Source organism: Corvus brachyrhynchos, unplaced genomic scaffold (assembly GCF_000691975.1).
Source record: "Corvus brachyrhynchos isolate BGI_N302 unplaced genomic scaffold, ASM69197v1 scaffold545, whole genome shotgun sequence".
Lineage (NCBI taxonomy): Eukaryota > Metazoa > Chordata > Aves > Passeriformes > Corvidae > Corvus > Corvus brachyrhynchos.
This window is the reverse complement of record NW_008238116.1, coordinates 170,165-192,857: the sequence shown is the minus strand read 5'-3', so window position 1 is coordinate 192,857 and position 22,693 is coordinate 170,165. Positions and strand designations below refer to the sequence as shown.

Here is a 22,693-nt window from a genome sequence, read left to right as displayed (position 1 = left end):
GGAGGTTCCCAGGACGTGTCTCTGCTCCCCCAGCCCAAAACTGGCAGCAGCTTCCGAACCGTGGCCAGCAGGATGTGCTGGGCTCCGTGTCACCTACATCCCTGTCCCCCGTGAGAGGAACACACCCCAACACGGATCCATTCCCTGTCCTGCTCCCAGTGGCCCCAGCAAAGCCCAGGGTGCTGCCCATTCACGTGGAGAGGGGGCCAAAAACCCCGTGCCCAAACCGGGCATGGCCACTTCTGGGGTGCGAGGGAGGAGGGTCGGGCAGGCAGCACTGGGCATGGGCAGCCCCTGTGCATTGCCAGAGGACCATTTTGGCTTTATTTTTTTGGCTGGGGGTTTTGCAGAGCTCTACCTTTGCCCCCTGTGGCTAATAGGGGCTGCAGGCATCCATGAGGGAAACAGCCCTGCCTGGCTCTGTGCTTCCAGGGACCCCCCAAGGATGGTTTTGGGGGGCCAGCACTGAGTTCTTGGGGAGCAGAGGGGTGTTCCTGCCTTCAGAGGCAGCTTCAGACCCTGGTGCCAGGCACATGAGCTGCACCAGGTGACAGTGACCCTGCAAGTTCCAGCAGAGTGTGGGGGCTCGGGGTGAGGGACACACACAGGGCTGTCCCCTCGGAGCTGAGCCCTTCCAGCCACTCTGTGTCCTAACAGCAGCGCCCAGATTCTCTGTCTGGTTTGCCCTCACCCCTCCTGGCATCGCTCTCCTTCCCTGCCTCTCCTCCCTGCCCTCCCCTTTCCCAGCCCCATGACCTCAGGTTCTGGCTGGTTCCCTGGACCATGTCCTCGGGCACCCAGCCACAGCACGGTTGGGACAAGGGCTCTGTCCCACGGGGAGGACAGACAGACAGACAGAGTGTTCTCCCAGCGGTTCATGCCACCCCACGGCAGAGGCCACCGCAAGGTCACACAGGCTGTGAAAGGACAAAATCCCACCACATCCTATTTCGTGCAGAGAGTGGCTGAGGGCTGGTCCTGCTCCTCCACCTGAAGGATGAGCCTTTGGCAGCCCTCGAGTCCCAGCGGGGCCGGCCAAGGGCCAGCAGTGCCCTCCCTCCGCCCTCTCCTTCCCCGTGGTCACAAGGTTTCAGTCAGCAAAAGGCAAATTTTATTCTGTCTACGCACGCTTTATTATTGTTATAAATAATAATAAATCACAGCGGCGGGAAGCTGATTTATGGAGCAGGAAGGGACGTGGAGGATGGTGAAACACCTCTCGCTTCCCCCTGGGGGTGTGTGAGAGGAACCAGCTGTGTCAGGGGGAAATAAAATCCCAGGGGATGTGATGGGGGGGCTGGAGGGGTGCAGGGCAGGGGGGCTGCAGGGAGGGCTCTCCCACTACATCCCCTGCTATGGACACCCCCTCTCCTCACCTGGCCTTTTGCCCCCACTGCCCTCAGTGGATCCCTTTTGGACATTTTGTATCCCAAGTACTGCGAATTCCAAGTGCTTTTGGATGGCATTGGCTGCCCTCCCTTCTGAGGCGTTTAGGGGAGGAGAAGCCCCCGCTGCCACCAGCTCCCAGGGGTGTCTTCTGCTCCGGGCAGGCTCCAGCCCCCAGTGTCTGTGTCAGACCAAGGGGGACCTCTCCAGTGCTTTTGGGGACCCCGAAGGAAATGGTGAGAGAGAGCTGCATGGAAACTCGGCTTTTTCGGTGATTTCCACCCCCCTCTGCTTTGCTGGGTGAAGTCATGGCTGGAGGAGCTGCTGATGGGACTCAGCCCATGACCACAGCCTGATGGAGATTCCAGCTCCCCACCCAGCCCTCCCTGGGGCCAAGTGACAGGTCAGCTCGGCTCACAGATCCAGTGGAAAACTGGCTTGGCTCAACTCCTTTTGGTTTTTTGGGTTTTTTTCTGGTGTGTTTGGTTTGATTTTCAAGGTCAGTTGGGAAAAACACCAACAAAACCTGCTGCGAACAAGGGCTCCACAAGCTGGTGACATGGGACCAGCACCACCTGCGGCATCTGGATGCTCCAGCTCTGCCAGGAGCAGGAAGTGAATTGGGGACAATCCTCAGAGGGGGGACAAGGGGGTCCCCACCACCACGTGAGCTGCTCCTGCACCACCGAGAGCTTCCAGCTCTGCTGCCTGTGGAGTCGGAAGATTCCCCGGTCCCATGCCATGGTTGAGTGGCAGGGAGGGGAGGAGAAGGTGCTGAGCTGATCCCCGTGGTGGGGAAAGGAGATGGAGAAGGGGGAGAAGCAGCAGCAGGAGGGCACCAAGGTGGAGGAAGATCCGAGCCCCTTCTGGCTGCTGAAGGATGTTCAGAGCACCCCAGCACGGATACCCTGGCCCGGGCACGGGGTCCCCATCTGGCACTGGCTGGGCACCTCACAGTTTGCTGGTGAATCCACACCCCCACCCCCACCTGGTTTGGGGGGGACACAGCCACCGGTCCCCCACAGCCCCTTGCAGGCAGAGTCCCTCAGTCCCCCCAATGGCTGCAGTGAAAGACCTCCCATACCTCTCACTCGTTCCCATCCCACCTGCAGGGCCTCCTTTCCAAGGCCAGGCCACCCTTCCCGGGAGCAATGCCACGAACCCCGCGGTGTCACTCGTCCCGAGCGCCTGCCAGAGGCTCTGTCTTGTCCCCGTCTTTGTGTCCCTTTCGTCAGGGCTGTGACTCTGGCTCTGCTCCTGTTGGCCTCCGCCGTGTCCCCGCCTCAGCTCGGGAATTCCCCAGCTCACCACGCTGCACTGAACACGTTCCCGCTCCCGCCTGTCCCCGGTAATTAGCGCGGCTGACCGGGTTTCCTTCATCAGAGCTAATTGGCCAGGTCTGTGTTTGTGACTTCCCGGCTCTCGCCGTGCCCTGGGGTAGTTTTAGTGCAAGAGAGAAGAGAAATGAAATGGAGCTCTATGTGCCCCCTCTCACTGCGCACATCCCGACACCGACACCCGCAGCGGGGACACCGCGGGGCTCAGGGCACCGGGGAGGTGGTGGCTCCTCAACCCAAACCCACCCCTAGAGCTCTGCAAAGCCTCTTTGCTCCCCGCCAGTGGTGACTGTCACCCATCTGAGGGCCCACTGGCTTGACCATTCCCGGTTCCTTCACCCACAGCCCTCAGCACCCAGCTCAAGGCACCCGGGGGCATCACCAGCCAAGCGGGCAGTGATGCCCGGTGCCCTGGGATGAAGCCACCCCGGCCACGACAGGTGCTGGGGTCAGCCCTGCTCCCCGCTAGCCGCGGGTCGATGGGATTGATCCCCACCATCCCCCTGGAGCTGTCCCAAGGCACTCCAGGTGATCCAGCACGGGAGGCACCGCAGCTCCGGGGCTGGGGCAGAGGGCGCGGTGTCACAGGTGTCCCGGAGCAGCAAATCCCTGCCCTGTCACTGCCCTGACCCTCGTGGTCTCCCCTGTGGCCTGGGACCGCCTGTCCCGAAGGAGGATGCTCTGGTTAGAACCCCTCGTGTGTGTGTGACCAGGGCTGGCCCCACGTGCACAGGGGAGGAAGGAGAGCTGGATCTGTGGGATGAAAAGGGAGTTTGGGGAGAGGGATGTTCCTCTGAGAGGTGCATGGGGATTTCCAGGCACCTCCGTGCAGCGGGATGGGGGTTTGGTGTCTCCGTGGGGCGCTGGGGGATTAGGGAAGTGTCTGTCAGTCTGCAAGGGGGGCTCAGGGGGTGCTCTCTGTGTGTGAGGACAGACCCGGGGGGGTTTTTGGGGGCAGAGGGTGGAGGCCACAGAGCTGGACCTGGACAGAGACACTGGGTGGGGACGGATGGGAATACAGGAATGGGGGCAGTGCCCCGCACACCTGGAGCCTCCTGTGCTCTGCTAAGAGGGGGGACCAGCCCCAAACCCCAACCCCAGGCTCTGTCTGTCTGTCTGTCTGCTGGGGCTGCTCTGCCCCCGCCTCCTCCACCCTCTCCCTCACATCTGGCCAGCAGCAGCTTATTTTTTCCTCCAAGGTTGCGACGCCCTGAGCCACGGGATGTTTTTCCTCAGCCTGCGTTGGACCCCCCACAGGGAGAGGGTGGGAGGATTGTCTTGGCCAGGGAGCTCCGCTCACAATGCCTGAACCACTGTCCCCAAGGGCAGAGAGGGGAGATCATGAAAAGCAAATCAGACCAGGGCTGGAGGAGGAAGAGTGGTTTCTGGTGATGAGGAAGGGTGGGGGGATCCACCACCAGGTCTGGTTCTCTAGACCCTCCAGGACTGGGGAAGAGTGACCAGATCCTGCCAGTGATGGAGACGGGCAGCTGGATCCTCTTAGGGCTGTAGCTACCGACCCCATCATGTCCTCAGTCATGATCCACAGCCACGTCACCCTCCACTCAAAGGCCTGGGGGGCCAGAGGACGGGGCTGCCCCCACAGCAGGCCTGGGGGACACAAGATTGGGAGTGCCCCAAGAGCATCCCCACTGCTGGAACCAGTGCTGAACCACCCCTGTCAGAAGCCTCAGCACAGCAGCACCACCGGGATGGATGGACACCACCTGTGCCTCCCTTTTCCCGTCAGAATAAATACCATTGGTTCAGAAGAAACCATTTTATTATTTTTTTTTTCCCAAAGAAAAAAAGCAATATAAATATTAGAGTATAAAACTTGCGTGTAACACATCGACGTTGGTCTATATGGGTATAAGAAGGATATAAGCATATATATAATATATAAGTATAATTCAATATTAGACACATTGAAAGGGCAAACGTGTTTCATTTCACGTACACTCGGAGCACAGACCACATGGAAAGAAGATACAGAGGAAATTGAAAATACTGATGTCCACAAGTTAGTTTACCGCGATTAAAAATAACACGCCACTAAATACACGACACTCACTACGCTACCTCAGATTGCAGATTAAAAAGAAAATATAAAGACTACGATTCAGCTACAGCATTTCTAGAGGGGGCGGGGGCAGGTGGCAGCTGCAGGGGACAGGGTGGGAACCGCTCCCAGTGCAGCCAGCGCCGGAGGTGGCTGGATCCGCATGAAACACGGTGGGTGCTCCTGCTGCCCTGGGTTTGGGGAGGGGGCAGGGGTGGGGAGAGCCTGGCTGAAAGGGCTGGATCTGCTCGGGTGAGTTACGTGTTAGTGATTAAAAAAGGAAAAAAAACAACACACACCCCCTGGGAAAGTCGGCGCGGCCCCTTCCTGGCCACCCCACGGCTCCTCTCCTGGCTCTGGCTACACAAAGCCCCCATCTGCCTTCCCAGGGGCTCAGAGCTGCTTTGCAATGGGAAGCTGGCCTGGTGCTTCGGTGATGGGCACATGGAGAAACTCTAATCCTCATCCTTCAATTCTCTCCACAGGGTACAAACGCCAAAGCCAGCGGGAGCATCACCTCCTCCGGCCTGGCCCTGCATGGTCCCGTGTGACACTCCCCTAATTATTGCCCCCCATTTTGCAGCTTCACCCCCTGCTCTTGGGTCCCTTGTCTGGATCTGGTCCCCAAACACCACCAGAACAACCATCACTTACTCAGCCACCAACTCTGCACCAAAGCCATGCACCGGCAGCTCCGCAGATCCCACCCCTTTGGGCGAGACCCCAAAAAACCGCCTGTAGAACCGCCTGAGCACCCCAAACAACCTTTGGGGCCCGAACAAGAAGCAATGAGTTTCCCCACCCTGCCTGAGCCATCCCACCCCCTCCCACCCCTTCCCCAGGGCAGCCCTGGCGCGAGGCTCGGGCGCTGGCGGCGCGGTCACACCACGTGGGCATGCGAGGACTTCTCCGGGTCCGTGGAGCTACTGCGCTAGTGCAGGTGTGAGGTGAGGGACGTGCATGCAGACACCGTGTGCAGACAGTGAAGCGTCGTCCCCGGGTCCCCTGCGTGGGGACGAGGCCAGGCTTGGCCGCCGGGGGAGCGAGGCTCTCTTAGCCTTAATTCCATAAGAACATTGACTGTACATTATAAATATTTACTGCAAAGAAGGTTTGAGATGTGTCTGCTCTTCGGAGACCCCTAGAACCGCCGGGGCAGCTGCCGCACACCTCGGCGTGCTCCTCATGGAACTCCCTGCCTCTCACACAGCAGGAGGGCTTTTTCCTTATCATATTTCAGGCCATTAGTGGTTACACTTTAGGAAAAAAAAAAAATAGCCAAAAACAAAACTAAAAATGTTTCGGATGCAGCTTTGCCATATTCCCTTTGACTCATGCAATATAAACACTTTTTTTTTTTTTTCCAGGTAAGCAGGAACTGAAGCACTCCCTACCAACTTCCAAATTCCAAAATCCATCGCTATCATTGACTGGGGGTGAATTTTACGAATGGAAAATTTAAGAGTGAAGAACTGGAGCATGGGCTCTAAGCTAGGAACTTCCTTTTCCTTTCCAAAAACTAGCTGAAGAGCTATAAATTAAAAGATCCACATTAAAATTATTTACACTGGGCAAAGCCAAGCACAAGCCTTGTGCCTTTCTCGGACTACCTGGGAGCAAATCAGATCCAAAGACATGGCAAAAGGCCTTCCGCCCTTGCATATTCTAACACCCGAGGGATTGTATAAAACATTATTCACAGGGCACTTGTTTGCGTTCGGTTTAGGTTCCGGATTGGTTTTCATCATGAGACCTGAGAGCAGCGAGCCCCTGCTCTCAGCTCTGATGATGACGAGATACATTCGCAGCATTTCCTACTTTTGCATCACAAAAAAATTCACATTCGTCCTCCGGCCTGGGCTGTGGTTTTGGGGGAGTGCTGGAGCCGGCTGCCCTGTAGCTCTAAGGTCTCCTTCTTCTTCTTCTTCACTACTTCTTCTCCTTCTTCCCGGATTTCTTCTTGTTGCCTCCGGCGGGGGCGGCGTTCTTAGCATCGCGCTTGCCGGCGGCGTTGGTGAGGGTGGCATTGCTGCCCTGGATGCAGACGTTCTGCCGGTAGTCGGGGACGTGCTGCAGGGTGAACTGGGGGCCGTAGCGGGCGCTCAGCCCCATCGTGCCATTGCCACCGCCCAGGGTCGAGTTACCGTCAGCAGCTTCTGTGGGGAGCGCCGGGCAAGGGGGGAAAGAGAAAGGCAGGAGGTTAAAGCCAGCTGGAGACCCCACCTCAAGCCCCAGCAGCCCCACAGGGCGTTAAACACAAACCAACATCACCCTTCAGCTTCCCACAGGGCTGGGCTGGGGAGCCTGGCACGGAGCCCTCCCCCCGAAACTGCCCATCACAAACATATTGTGCAGTCAGACCATTAGTGATGCATTAAAGGAAATCCAATATTTATTTATTTTTCCGCCGCATTTAAAACCCCGCCCGCGGTATTTTTCTCCAGCCAGGTTTATTCAGGGAGCGCGACACGGGAGATGAGAAAGAAAACCCCTCCCCTGCAATACCACAAAATGGCTCTAGGAAGCCGAGCACGAAGGAAATCGATGCCAGAGCGTGTCTGATGGTCCAGATCTGGGAGGAGGGGGAGGGGAAGGCAAATTCATTCCTGTCGCTATGCAAAGCTCCAGCACGGAGCGAGCAAGCACGGGAGTGGGGAGGGGCACGGGGCCCCCCCGGGATGCCGGGGCTCTGCTGGATGGTGGAGGCCAGATGGAGATGGGGGGATGTGTGGAGGCAGGGGGAGGAATGAGCACGGGGGGATGGCAGGGCTCAAGGGATGCTGTTGCCATGAGCTGCTGCAGGATCTGCTCCAGTGCAGCTGCCCGTGCACGGCTCAGGGTGGGATCCTTGCACAGCCCTGCTCAGAAATGGTTTGCTGAAGCTCAGCCTTTGTGTGAGATCCCGTGGCTCCCATCTCAGCCTTTAACTGCCTCACGCTGGGGCCAGGCTCTCCTGGAGGCCGGAGACACCCAGCAAGGGCACCCAAAGCGCCCGAGGCAGCGCCCAGGGGTGCTGCTCCCTCCCTTCGCAGGCAGCGAGATTGTGGGAACAAAGAAAACCAATGAGCAGAGATGGTGGGCTGGGTCCCCTCGTCTTTCTCCTCACTCCAAACCGGCTCTGTGCACGCCTCCGTGTTGCCTTTGCTTTTCCCTATGCAGATGGAGGTGGCTAAGCCAGCCAGAAAGCTGGACAAAGAGCTGGACCACATCCCACCATCCCGCTGAAATATGGCTGTGTACACGTTCCCTTTGCAGGGGTCGGAAGGATGAAGCAACTGCAGTTGGAAAAGTTGCAGCTGCTCTGGTGGGGCAGGCGAAGAGGAAAACACAGCGAGGCTGAAAACAGGCACGATACTGTGCAGCGAAGCGGGGGCCGTGGCAAGCAAACACAGCGACCCAGCACGGGGAAATGCCTTTCACTTCCCGCTCTGGAAGCATTCACCGCAGGAGAATTCTTCCAGAGTTCCCGTGAAATGGGTTCCAGACCTAGCAGGGCTTGGAGGTCCTCGGGCTGGGGAGATGCGTGTCTGTAATTAGTGACATTTATTGCTAATCCTCGCTCACCTCAGCAGCAGCTTATTTCATTGGCAACCATCTCAAGCTCACACCATGGAGGTGGCACAAATGGTCCCTGTGGGATGGGATGGGATGGGATGACTGGAGATGTGCAGGGACCATCCCACAGGTGAACGACAGCCTCCAGCCATGGGGAGGATTGTTTTATCTGCATTGTCCCAGCTGGGGTCAGCCCAGTGAGAGGCTGGGTGGACTTTCCAAGTCCACCTTCTCCTCCCTGGCTATTGCTGCCCTGTGTCCCTCTGGGTCCCTCCCAGACACACCAGGGCTCTGGGGCTGCCAGCACCACCCAAGTCCCCATGAATTAATTTGCAGTCTCAGCACAGCTTTCACCAGGGAGAAAAAGGCACTGGTGAAGTTCCCAGCCTGCCAGTCGGTGCCGGGTGAGGGTGACCGGCTGTTTCTAGGTAACACTGACATTAAGGCTGAAAAGAAGAGGGAACAGGAACAATAGAGGGTTATAAATGGGCACCGAGGTGCTCTTGCCAAGCAAAGCACTTCAGCTCTTGTTGCTGCAAAGGTCATGCTCAGCCTCTACCAGCAGCCTGTCATCATCCCAAACGGTCCTGAGGAGGAAAACAAGAATTTGGGCTTCGGCAAAAATAACCAGCAAGTGGCTCCATCGCCCCCGTGGGCAGAGGCGAGGCCGGGGGCAGCCCCAGAGCAGGTGTTGCTGCAGCTGCTGGTGGGGCTTTCAGGAGACCCAGTATAGGGTGTCTGCCCCTGGCTGGGGGGACAAGGACCTCCCTGGGCTGCCTTTCTGTCTGCTCTCCCGCCATCCCATGGCACCTCTATAAATTCTCACTGGCAGCCAGAGTATTTTAAGGACAGGATGTCTGCCCTTGAGTGTCTGCTGTCCTGGAGCATCTGCGCCCCTTGGGCCGTCCTCGCAGCTGCCTCTGCCCATTCAGATGGCTCAAGACACTGGCTTTTCATATTGTTCCCAGTTGCAAGGGAGGAAGACCCTGTGGAAGGATGGCTGGGAAGGGAGACAGAAGCTCTACAGCAAGGTTACAGCCCTGGGGGAAAAATCAGGTCCCCAGGTAGTCTTGAGTTGTGGTGGTGATTTAACCATTGGGAAAGGGATTTAATCCTCCAAAGACTGGATCGTGCAGGCTTGGCCTGGCAGGGCCAGCGCTGCCTCTTGCTGAAGCCAAGGATAAGCCCTGCTCCAGGGTTGGGATGCATCCAGGGCATCACCTGGGTCACTGTGTCCCACCTGTCACCCCGAAGCTCAAACAGAGCTCAGTGGGTGACGGTAAAAGATAAGGATTCTTTAAATGACCAGGAAATCACACCCAGGGATGGGTAGCACAAAGCTTAATGGGCAATTAGCGCTGCCCCTAATCAAAGCCTGCTGCAATCAACACTATTGGATAAAGAGAGAGCAGAAAGGGGGGACAGAGAACAGAGGTGACACAAAACACTGTGCTGGAGGGAAAAAAACGTGTGCTGTGTCCCCATGCACACATCCAGCACAGAACGGGGCCTGATAAGAATGGATAAGGGAAAGCCATTACCTGGAGGAGGGATTTGATTTCCATTGACCCCCCTGGACAGACTGGAGCCCTGGGAGAGGGGAGGACTGTGTGGGACTCGTGGACTGGGGGAGGTTTGCTGCACTAGGGCCCGGGGCTCCGTGGAAGTCGGTGCTTAACCTGGAAGGGACCCGCTTAGCTCTGATCCCGGGGATGGCTGGAGCAGCAGCCAGAAAAACAGCTTTATTTACCAGCAAGGAAACCGGATCTGGAGACACTGGGTGATGATAACCACGTGCAACCCCAAGGGCTATTTTTCCACGGTCGTTTTTCAGAGCAAAGACACATTTTCACGTTGTTTCTTTCTCTTGAGTGTAAACAACTCCCTTGCCCCAGACCTTCGTTCCCGTCCCCAGCCACGGCAGCTGTCTCCAGGCTGCCTGGTGTCTGCGGAGCAGCGAAGTTCAGCTGCAGCAGCTTTCCAAGAAAGCAGCACCAAAGCCATTCCTCCTCCCTCGGATTCCTTCCCTCCCGACAGCTCAAAGGAAACATCCTAAGCATTTTGCGCAGGGTTTTATGGCTGTGCTTCTATTTTTAAATCAAGGGGGGAAAGACTTGGAGGTATTTATAAATAAAGGCTGTATGAAAACCAGGCTCTTTATCCACAGCGCTGCACAGAGTGGTGATTGTCCTTGTTTCATGCAAAGCCACGGAGGCTGGGGGTGTGTGGGAGCATCTCTCCCTGCCCAAGGCTTCTGCACAGCCACAAACCAGAACAAACCACCCCAAAATGACCCCAAACCACCCCCCTGTGAATACAACTGCAAGGAGGCAGCAGCAACCAGTGGGGGAAACCTTGGGGAGTCCGTGGCTCAGCAGAGGAACTCGGAGAGCTCCTCTGCACACAAGATTTGTTGGGAATACTGAGCTGGGCATTCGCTGTTTCCCTGCTCCAGCCTCTAGCCACACACAAACCTCCTCGCCTTGCAGCAAGTTTAAGTTACCGTGACTCTCTGGAATCAAGCAGTTTATGAAACATCATCTCAAGGCTGGCTCTGTCATGTACCACAACCACAGCACAGCCAGATGATGTTTCAGTACAAAGGAAACAGAATTTGGGTGGAAGAGGTGTCCCTGTCTACAGGAACCAAGTATCTCCTCTGCCTGGAGCCTCCCTGCAGGGACACCAGCTGTGGCATCTGTTGAAGAACTTTTGAAAGCAGCCCAGCTAACCCAGATAAATCAGTCCCACAGCATCTTATCTACCAGCATGAACCCGAGGTGGCCCCGCCAGAGCAAGAGTCAGGGGTTTCCCACAAGTGATGGAGACCAACCGTTGGCTGAAGCCAGGATCATGGCTTGGAGCATCTCCGTGTCAAACTGGTTGTTCGGCCAGGCTCCAGCTTCCTCTCCATTCTGGGAGCTGTGGGAAAAGAAAACAAACAGCAAGTTACTACAGTTCAGTCAGGAGTGGGCTGGTGCAGTGCATGCTTTAAATCCTTCTACTAAACAGCACCCAGGAGCCCAGACCCTTCCAGAAGTGTCCACCCCTCACCAGGCTCTTGAAGAATAACCACCAAAAGCACTTGGGGACTCAGTGGTGCTTCCAGCAACACCTTCCCGACTCCTGCTGCCTTCAGAGGCTACAGCCAGCACCTCATCACCTCATAACCCCACCAGTACGGAATCAGAGAATCACAGAATGCTCTGGGTCAGAAGAGAACTTGAAAATCTTCCATTCCAACCCCCTGCCATGGGATATAATGCAATCCCTTCCCAAAATTATAATGTAATGTCATAAAAACTGCTGTCCTAATGATACCATGAAGATTTTTGCCTTTTCTTTTATACCCCTGTTATACCTTTTTACAGCTCCTGTATTCTCAGCGCTTTTTGCCTACATTCTTGGCCTTGTTTGTCAAGCTGAGAGACTCAACATTTTAGCAGCTTTGTAGTTAGGGATCAGTGTGCCCCAGAGCCCAAGGTCCTCTCCAGAACACATTCTGTAAACCAAGATAGAACCATCCAGGGGAAGGTTCCTTGGGGAGGGGGGCTCACTTGAGCCTCTCATTGGGGAATCTTTGATAGATCTGCTAATTAGTAACACCTCTAATGTGATACCCGATGTTGGGGGATACTCAGGCAGGGTGCATCTCAATGCATATGACCTGGACGTGTGCACCTAAGGATCCTTAAAATAAATACCAAGGTAAAATCCCTTTTCCCCTTCTAACCGTGTATGACTCTTGATTTTAAGACCAGGAAAAGTTATCACTAAAGCCCCAGAGGTGCATCTGCACCCTTCTATGAGCAGCTCCTCTGTCCTCTTGCAGGCTGTGAGCGGATGCACCTTTCAAGCTATTTCAGGCCACAACTCCATTCTGCAGCTTCGTTCATGTGACGGAGGGTGAGAAAACCCCACGGTGTGCTGGGATTTAGGATCATCACGGAGCAGCTGCCCGGCACCCCAGAACGGGCTCTGAACAGAGCCCCAGCTCAGTCCTGAGGAGGCTGGAGCACCAAGGCGAGGAGAGCAGGGAGCATCTGGGCATCTGCCTTGGTTTCCCTTGGCTGTTGGGGGTGCTGAGCACCACAGATCCGCCTGGGAGAACTCGGGGATGCAGACAGACTTTGGCTGAGGAGGTTTTGTGGCCGAGGCTACAATCAGCACTCTGTGCAGGCTAACAAGCCCCGCTTTCATGTCTGCCAGGTGTCAGCTGTGCTCAGCCACCGCTCACTGCTCAGGGCTGTGCTCCCAGAGCCCCTCCAGAGCCTCTCCACTTCCTAAACATCTCACCAGCTTCCTGGGGTCCCCTCTGCTCTGTCCCTAAATGACCGCACCACTCAGATCACCGCTCTCTCCTCTCCCAGCTCAGTGCTCTGACCACCCACAGCCCTTTCCATCCACTGGGATGCCGGGATTCACCCCTTGGCTGTGTGCTGGCTCCCTTGGGATGAGGGCTGCCCTGCTCTTGCAGCTGGGAGCTCTCCTGAAGTGAGATAGGGGAGGATGGGGGGGTTGGAAAGCCCTTCCCGTGAAGAGACCGTACCCCATTTCCCAGGAAAGTGTTCAAAGCGCCAGGCTGCAAGGCAGGAGGCGGCCTCCTCCACCACTGTGCTCCCAGCCCTTATTCCCAGGAGCTTCCAGACCCTGCTCAGACCCCGAATTCCTGCTCAGACCTCGACACCCTGCTCAGCCCCCGACGCCCTGCTCAAACCCTGAATTCCTGTTCAGATCCCAACGCCCTGCTCAGACCCCGAAGCTGTGCTGAGATCCCAGCATCCTGTTCAGGCACCAGATTCCTGCTCAGCCCCTGAATTCCCGCTCAGCCACGCTCAAGCAGCCGACACCCCCAGCTCCGGGGTGTCCCGCTGGCAGCTCCGTGCCTGAGCCCTCAGCACCCCGCACGCTGCAAATGCCAGCGCAGGCATGGCCGGTGCCAGCTCAGTGCCACGTGCCGGGCAGCAGATGGGCTCCTCACACCCTGTTGAGCATCCCCCTGCCCAGGTGCCCCCTCCACCTGCACCCTCACACACAGAACAGGACATTTCAGAACTGGGATGGAGCCACAGAAGGGTTCTTGAAGATCGGATCTGCCACAGTGACCTCGTAGCTGGGAAGGTCCTGCCCCAGCCGCACCAAAGCTCTGCAAGGAGAGAAGCCTTGAATGCACAGGAGCTTTCACCATCCCTGTGAAAATCCTTCCTGGGAGGCCCTGGCACAGGGTGCCCAGAGCAGCTGGGGCTGCCCCTGGATCCCTGGCAGTGCCCAAGGCCAGGCTGGATGGGGCATGGAGCAGCCTGGGATAGTGGAAGATGTCCCTGCCCAGGGCAGGGGATGGAATGGGATGGTTTGTGAGGTCCTTCCCAATCCAAACCATTCTGGAATTCTGAATGTATGTTCAAACCCCCTTTGAAACACGACACCTGACCCTGAGGATGCTGTAGGGACACTCCCAGGTGCTCTGCAGAAAATCTGGTCTTAAACAACTTGTCCAAAGATGTGCAGGACCTGTGCCAGGACCACAGGACCGTCCTCCCCTTCTGTATCCCATGCCTGATCCATCCCCAGCCGGGCACAGGGCGCTGCTCTCACACCAGTTAATCTTTAGAGGATGCAAATAACCACTAATGGAGCAGAAGCTGCCCCGGCACGACCCTGCATCCTGAAATACCTGCTGTCTGCCGCACCCCAGGGCATCCTGGCCACTATTTACAGCCCTCCTGCGCGCCGTGGGTGGTGGCACAGTTTCAAAAAGGCCAGAAGTGAGGCGTGCTCACCTCCCAAACTGATTCCTGCGTGATGGCTGTGCCGAGACTCCTCGGCCGCGGGTCCCCAGCCCCGCGCTCGGTGCCGTGTGGGCAGCGAGGACAAGGTGGGGACAGCCCTGGGGCTGCAGTGACCTGTTAATGTCACAAACAGGGCTGGGAATAGAGCCCCGGGCTAGATCCAATAAAGGACTTAGGAACCTAAACTCCATGGCAAACCACAGCCCGTTCAGCCACCCGTTAACCCCAGCAGCTCCTGCCCACCCCCCCAGTTGGAAGATGAGATGTCCAGGTTTTTCAGGGCTTCAGGAAAGCTGCTCAGAAACATCCCTGTGCCTCCCAGCCGCTGATCCTGGCCCTGGGAGCTGCCCTAACGTGGTGGTACCCAGAGATGGGGGAAGGGAAAGTACAAAAAAATACCTTAGGGGTGGATTTTTAAACTGTAATATCCCGGTGGTTTGAACTCTGTTTTGAAACCAGAGGCTCAGGTTCAAGTCCCTCCTTGGTGTGGCATCACATTTTCCACCTCCCAAAAGACTCTTCCCTCCTCTCCCACCCCTCCTTCAGCCATCCCTGGACAGAAGCTCCTCCTGCCTCCGGCCAAAGCCTCCGTGCCCTACCACAGTGGGAATGCACAAAGGAAAGGCTCACCCTGTGCTCAGGAAATTCACCTGCACCAGGACTCCTGACCCCACTAAGCTCCCTCCGCAGGTGGTCCTCGCCCCCCCATCCCAACAGCCCTTGGCCCCAAGGCTGCATGAAGGCACAGACAGGAGAGCTGGCACCACTGGGCACCAGACTTGGCCGGGAATGGGTTGGGAAGGGAGGGATGAAGGGTCTGGGTAGTCCCGGCAGCCTGGGAAGGGTCTGAGCGGCAGAGCCCAACCCTCCCAGTGCACGGCAGAGAAACGTGGGTCTTGCTCAGGTTGCTTTGAGCTGTTGGTTTAGAGCTGTGTGTCCCAGGGAAAGGGGGACTGTGCACCACCAGCCAGCTCAGGATGGGCAGCACTTCAGACCCCTTTCCTTCCTTGTGGTCTTACTGAGGGCATGAACACACAAACTGCTGTGCTGAGCCTCACCAGCCCCTGCATTACGGCTGTGCCCCACTGTCTGCGGGACACCCAAAGCCCAACATCCCCTAAATGCTCTGTGGGATCACAAAATCAGACTGGAGAGGGGCCTGACTCGTAGAATCCTACAATGGCTTGGGCTGGAAGGGTCCTTAAGGCTCATCCAGTGCTCCTTGGTCTCACACTTCCACAGCAAAGGAGCTCTCTCAGCCTCTCCCACCCTGCCTTGGGCTCCAGCGCTTGGATCATTTTGGCGGCTCCCATGTGGCCCTGCTTCTGTTGCAGTGAGGAGCCCAAAATCGGGCACAGTGCTCCAGCTGTGGATCTGCCACAGGGGAATTGAGGGCAACCCCTTGTCCAGCTGGCTACAACCTTACCAGTAAAACCAGTCAGCCTCCATCACAGCAAGGGTGCACCAGTGATTCACGTTCAACCTGACACCCCCCACGTCCTTTTCTGTAACCTTATTGCGCCCAGTGCTCCTGAATTTTGCACAAAGAGCCCCAAAGCTGTGTGCCTGCTCCTCACGATGCCACAGAGAAAAGCTATTTTAGAAATGCCTTAGCACTGCAAAAGAAAAAAAAAAAGGTATTGAACTCACTTCTCTAAGCAGGAAATTCGAGTGTCTCAATTACTTGCAGCGCAATCATCCAGAATTCAGAGGCACAGAAAAAAACCCAAGGGCTGTAATCTAAAAACATCCAAAAATAACTTCTCGAAGTGGAGAAGGCACACAGCTGATGGCCAGACCTGGCTGCTTTCCACGGCTATAGGATGGGGCTGTGAGTCACAGCTGTGAATCACTGACTCAACAATGAGCAGCCTTCCCTGCCCTGCTCCCCCTGCCCGGGGTGGGCACACCCAGAACCCCCCCTTGCCACTGCTCCCCACTCGTGCACAGCCTTGGAGGCTGCTGCAGGGAGCCTGCCCGGAATGGGAGGGCTGATTCCTATGGAAATACTCCAAGGACTTGCTGGTTTTAATACAAATGCTGTTGATTCAATAGGGTGTTTTTCTAAAAACCCATCCCCCATAGGACAGATTTTTTTTTTCCTCTCTCTGATCAGTTCTACTCTACACTTCAAAGCTCAGAAAAGAGCTGGCTTTCATTTTCAGGAACGCTTCCAGCGTAGCTAGAACTGGAGAGAAAGGAATCAAAGCCACATTTGAGACAACCCCAGGGGTGCAGCGCCTTAAGGGGCTCAGGGCGTGGTGGACACGGAGCACAGGACAGGGGCTGGGGCAGGACAGGCAGGTACAGCCCCCGCACGACCTGGAGATGCCTTCAGTAAACCTGGCTACATGGAATTCATGGAACAACCAGACAAAAGGCTTTCCTGGCAGCCCTGCACTGCATCCATCTGCATCCCAACACCGCCCCATTACCGAGAGCTCCCACAGGCACCCACACCAGGGGGGCACTCAGGTGCTTTGCTCATCAGCTATTTTGCAGCACCCCCAGCCATCAGGTCCCTTTTTATCTTCCACTTCCAGCACGAAATTATTCCACTTCGAGCACAGAATTATTCATTTCCTTGCGGGGTTGCCATGGAGCTCATCACTATGGCAGCCAAAGGCCTTGCAAACATTTATTTGCACAACCGCCCGATGGATTCCTGAAAAATTGTTTTCCTTGCTCTGCAGCTGGAAACACGAGTCACAGCAGCGCCACAACAAACTGGGAAAGTTTATTCGTGCCAGAGCAGTGCTGTCAGAGCCCCGGGGGATGGAGAGGGCAGCTCAGTGCCCCGAGGACGAGACCTCGGCACTCTGAGGCACCGGGCAGGGCTGTGGGCAGTGCTTGGGCTGGGGATTTTCCCGGGATATCCTCAGCATCCTCTCTCCTCTCTTATTTGGGGCTTTCTGGCTCCTATGGCAGTGCCCTCTCCCAGCCCGTGGTCCCCGCTGCTCCCAGGCTCTCCCACTCCGGGCCAGGGGATGTGACTGGGATTTCCTTCTCCTCCCGGCCTCTTCCCCTTTCACTCCCATTTACACCCCAGCCCCTGCTGCTGCTCCCACTTTCCCTGGGGCAGCATCCTGCTCTCTCCTCCCCACCCAGCTCCCAGAGCCAGGGGTGTCCCCAAGCCCATTCCTCCAGCCCCCTTCCCGAGCAGTCCCTGCTCGCCGCAGGCTGCCGCCCTGCCTAAGCCCCGCTGCGCTGCTCTTCCCTCCCTCCCAGCTTCCTCCCCATCCCCCCCGCTGCCTCCCACACACGGCTCCAGCCGGAGGCAGCAGCAGCAGTAAAATCTCAGCCTGAACATTCCCAGGCTGGCAAAGTGACAGGGGAGAGGGAGCAGATCCGTGCCCGCCGGTGCTGAGCCTCCGCTGTGCTCGAGGCGTGCGGGGACACGGCCCCGCGCCTGGGGACACAGCCCGGGGCGAGCATCCCTCTGTCCCACTTCCCACGACCACGTCCCGCAGCCCACCGCCCTCCCCCAGCCTCCGAAAAAGTGGGATCAGCTCCAAAATTGCCACAATTTCCTGTCCTTCTGCCTCCCCTGACAGAGGATGCTGCCAGCCCTTCCCCCACATTCCCTCGGCTCCGCACATTCCCGGCCACTTCTGTAACGCAATTACAAGGCCTGGAGGGAGCCTGGATGAAGCCCAGCTTTAAGATCATGACTTCGCAAAGATGGAATTGGAAGTGTGAGTGGGGGGAAGATTTCCAGCCTCCTAAAGCACTGGAGAGCTTTTACTTCCATCCCGTGGAGCTGCTGGGATGCTGCTCTGCTGGATGAAGGCAGAACAAAAGCCCACAAAGTCTCTAAAAGTGGGGCCAGGGCAGTGTCCCCTCTCCCTGGAACTCTTCTAACCCTCCTGAAGGAGACAGAGCCGAGAGCAGGAATTATTTCCCCCGGGCCATCCTGCCACCACCTGTGTCCCAGACATGCCAGGAAGGATATTTTGAGAAATTCTTTGGAAAGGTTGCTGTGCCTATTTTTCAGATCCATCTCCGCAGCCGGCCATGGCGCGTGCTCAGCTGCGCAGGAAGCAGATGGAGAGAGAAAAATTAAACTAATACACGTAGCACCTGTTAAATTACCTAAAATAGCATTTCCATACATAAAACTGGTGATGAAACTCCTGATATTCATTCTGGGGGCTGTCCACAATGAGAAACACATCCCATCGCTGGAGTATTTCCTTTTCTCCACAAAAGACTTTTCGGCTTTTGTCCCACTTGGCAGGATCTGGAGGGTTCAGACTTCAAGGGCCATGACAAATGCAGATAAAGGGATTATTGGCCCAGAATGGTCCGTAAGGGAAGGAAATACTCAGTTTAAAAGGCCTACGTGATGTAGAAAGAAGCCCAAATACTGAATCTGCTGAGATTTGGGGTGTTAATAGACAAAAGGGTGGAGCCTGCCAGCAGGAGTGTTCCAGGTGGCACAGGGGACCAGCTCTGTGGTCTCCTGACTATGGAAGGAGAGGTGGGGTGGGACCAGGACACATCTCTATTAAACCTTCAGCTTCCAATCCCAAGATCAGATCAGCTCTGCAAGAGGAGGGGAAGGGAGAGCAGTTATCCAGGGACAAGTCCTGCTCCCAGCATCCAAACAGCTCCTGCCTGTCCCAGCACCCCAAATCCACTCCAAAACTGCACCACAAGGCTGCAGCCCATGCTCAGAGCAAAGCCAGACTCTGGGCAGCCTCACAGTCCTTTTAAAGCAATGTTTTCTCTGCAGGCTTTGATTGGAAATCCCAGTAATAAAATCACAGAATTGTTTGATTGGAGAAGTCCTTTGAGATCATTGAATCCAACCATTAACCCAGCACTGACAATTCCAGCACTAACCCAAGCCCCACGTGCCACATTTGCACAACTTTTAAATCCCTTCGGGGATAGAGACTCCACCACTGCCCTGGCAGTCTGATCCAACCCCTGGCCACCCTTTCTCTGAAGAAATTTTCCCTAATATCCAATCTAAACCTCCCCTGACACAACTTGAAGCCTTTTCCTCTTTCTGTCCCTGTTCCCTGCAGAGCCCGACCCCCCCGGCTGCCCCCTCCTGCAGAGCCACAAGGTCCCCCCTGAGCCTCCTTTGCTCCAGCCTGAGCCCCTTTCCCAGCTCCCTCAGCCGCTCCTGGGGCTCCAGCCCCTTCCCAGCTCCGTTCCCTGCCCTGGACACGCTCCAGCCCCTCCAAGCCATGAGGCTCTGAGTTGTCTTCAATCTTTTCAGTTTCACAACCCACTGGGTCAAACCTGACAGATAAAACAGTCTGGCCTTTCCTGGGCTTCTGTGGTTCCCTCCAAGGTGTTTGCTGAGCAAAAGCCACACAAACAGGCTGAGGACTGGCGTGGGCTTCATCACTGTTCATGAACAACCATCCCAAATACTCAACAAAAAGGCAACTTCTCTCCCAGGCTAGCCAGGACCTGGCAGAAGTTGGTGATTTGAGCTCTACAGCCCCAGAGGATTTGGCAGGGGGAAAACCCCTTCAGAGCAGAGCTGCTTCTGCACTCAGAGATTCACAGCCCACCTTAAAGCACAGCAGCTCTCCGTCTTAGGAGAACACCGTCACTTAGATTATGGCTGCTCCTTCAAAGCCATGGCCTCAAATAGATTTCCAGAGGCTGCCGTGGTTTTTTCAGGCTGCAGGGCTCCACTCACACCTTCCCCAGGCCTTGGGGTGGCAGCTGAGAGCAGCTCCACACTCCACATGCTGCAGGAGTTGTGGAGGAACTGCTACCTACTCAGTACTGAACAGGCAAACAAACACAACCCAGCCAGAAGAAGCAGGAATTTTAGCCCAGAGACTGTTACAACTTTATAATTCACCTGCAAAACGTGTGCAACCACACCTGGCACAGCAAATGCCACCGCTGCCTTAACCCTGGGGTGCACTTGAGAGGGAAACATGAGGATTGTAATGATTTCCTAAACTTCCCACAGCGGCACTTCCCTCTGCTGCTCCTTTTGCTCCTGTCAGTGGGCAGCCTGTCCGGCAGCCCTGCCTGGCACGTGCCCATTCCCACGTTTGCCATGAATGAGCAGAAGGCAAATCCATCAGCGTTTATCTGCACAGCCCCACCGGTGCCCTGCGCGTGTGCTTTGGAGCGCTTGCTCCTGGATCCACTACAACACCACACGAACTCACAGCGTAAATTCCTGGGCCTTTCCAATGCCCACAGACACCACTGTGGCCCCCGAGGATGCAAATGTTTATTTTTAGGAAGGATGTGGGCAAAGCCCGCAGCTGTGGCCAGTTGTCCTTCTGCTGGGCATCCACCCCCACGCTGTGTAAGCCCAGGAATGTCCGTGTTTCCCTCTCTCCACTCCTCTGGCCCCAGCTGCTCTGGGATGTTCCCCCCAGACACACATATGAGGTCAGTGTCCTGGTACACTGTCGTGCACCCCAAAAACACACCACAACCCCCCCTTGGCTGTACCTGCAAGCTTTGAGCCACGAGAACATCCCTGAGAGCTCAAAGGACTACTCTTTATTCCTCTCCCCAGCCCCCAGCACGCACAGGCAGCCTGTTGACAGCCCTGCAAGCCCAACTCTTGGAGTTCTTGAGTGAAAACAAAACAAAGAATGAAAAAAAACCCCAACCCTCTTTTCCTTCCTGGCTCTCTCCTGCTGCAGCATCTCTGCTGCCAGCCCCAAGCCCCTCATGCTGTGGGTGGGGGGATGATGGCTGGGGTCAGACAGGGCAGCTGGGGTGCTGTTTGATAAACAAGTGCAGGGAAGTGAACATCACTATTGGCTGTGCTCAGCCTGGGAGGGGAAGCCTGGCTAGCAACAGCTTTGGGAAGCATTAACAAAGGGGGATTCAGGATTGGAGAAAACCAATGGAAGGGGGGTGTGAAATGGCAACTCTGCATCTTCTCTACACGCTTTGCTCCTCCCTCCCCTGGAGTTGCTATGGATTCTCACACTGCTTCCCACCTCCTTGTGAGTCCCCTGCCGCTGTCTCTGGGGTGTCTCCTGCCAGGGATCTCCTCCCAGCCTGTCCACACAGCCCAAAATTGTCCTCACTCCTGCCACGAGATGCCCAAGACATACTGGCTCTTCCCAGCCTGGCCTGTCTCACCCTCCCACACCCACCTGTGAGCAGCACAGAGCCCTCCCCATCCTCCAGGAAGGAAATCCTGACTTCAGCCCGGTGTTTTCCTGAACAAGTCATCACACAGACACCAAAACAAAGAGCAGCCAGGGTCAGGCAGCACCATGAACATGCAGGGGACAACAATGAAAACCAACCAAAACAACAAGATGGGTCCTTTGCAGCAGCAGCAGTCCCTGCATTCTCCTCCCTTACACCACCAGCCTCCTCCCACAGGGAAACCCCACACTGATGATCCCACAGGGATGTCCTGCAATGCTGCTGGACCATTCATTTACTCCACTTTGGGCAATTCATCACTGTAATCTCTGCTAGAGCCACTGATCTGATTTGTCTGGGAATGGCATCTGCTGCTGGGAATCACTCTGGATTCATTTACATTTGCCCAGCGACAGCATGGGTGTTCATTTTTTTAAGAAAAACAAAACACAAACATCATTAAATTAATCATCCTATCCTCCTATTTCTCCCAAACAAGATTAATTCTGAATTGTTTTGCTCAGGTCTGCCTTGCTACCACATTTTCAGAGCATATTGTCTGAGCTCTTATCTCCTGAGCATGTGCACCAGAGCTCTCCCGTGTTTCAGAACAAAGAGCAGATTCCCTTTGTTGTCCCGGAGCAGCAGCGATGTACGAGATCAAGAGCTTGTCCCTGCCTCACTGAGCTTCCCCTGTTCTGCCTGGTCCCAGGTGCCCAGAGACATGTGGGATTTGTTGTGATGGGCAGGGCTATGCAGAGAAAAGACAGGATTGTTTCTTCCCCAGCTCCCATGGAGACAGCAAGGGAGAAACCCCAACACGGGTTTGAGCTTGTTTCTGGCTTAGGGTCAGTGCCAGGCTCCATCCAAACCCCTGGCCTAAGCTGCCACGTCTTCATTGTTATTAAATTTGGGTCAAATCGAGTTAAGAGCACATCCTGTTTTTTGATTCTCAGCTCCAAGGTGGCTGTGCTCCCCAAGCACCAAGCAGAGCCCTGCAGTTCAGAGAGCTCGTGCTGCTACAGAGCTTCACCTGTCAGCACGAGCCACATCTGTACAGGGTTTTGCATCGCAGGGAGAACAGCGAGCCAGGCTCAGGCAGCTGCACTTGCCCCCTCTTTAATACCTGTACTACCAAGCAGGGCCTGGGAATTCACACACCAGGCATCAAAACGCCGGGAATAGCACGGGAACAGCACAATGGGGAGTGGGCTGCTTTCCAGGATCTGCCTGCTTGATCACCAGGGAGATGTCAGGGCTGGGCACTGAACACATGAGAGCACTTTCTATTTCCATCCTTTAATACTGTCACACAGGTCTGGAATAAGAACATCCCCCTTCATTTAACTTCAAACAGCATGAAAGAAACAGAGGGGGGAAAAAATCTTCAAGAGCCGTTTTGTTGCAAATGTGGACACAGGCAAGTGGGGAAAACCAGCAGGCATTAAAATCCACTGAGCTTTTCC

At 55.9% G+C, this 22,693-nt stretch overlaps 1 protein-coding gene across 1 annotated transcript in view; it reads right to left on the bottom strand.

Annotated features, from left to right (window-relative positions):
- Nucleotides 1-4,488: 4,488 nt before the first annotated feature.
- The window catches only part of LOC103614982 (protocadherin gamma-A9-like), a 107,870-nt gene continuing 89,665 nt past the window's right edge, over nucleotides 4,489-22,693 (bottom strand). Inside the window, exons 11-12 of the mRNA XM_017733399.1 lie at nucleotides 11,174-11,262; nucleotides 4,489-6,941 (exon numbers count right to left, since the gene is read on the bottom strand). Of these exons, the coding sequence (XP_017588888.1) occupies nucleotides 6,715-6,941; nucleotides 11,174-11,262 (316 nt within the window). The 3' untranslated portion in view covers nucleotides 4,489-6,714. The remainder of the gene's footprint in view (nucleotides 6,942-11,173; nucleotides 11,263-22,693) is intronic.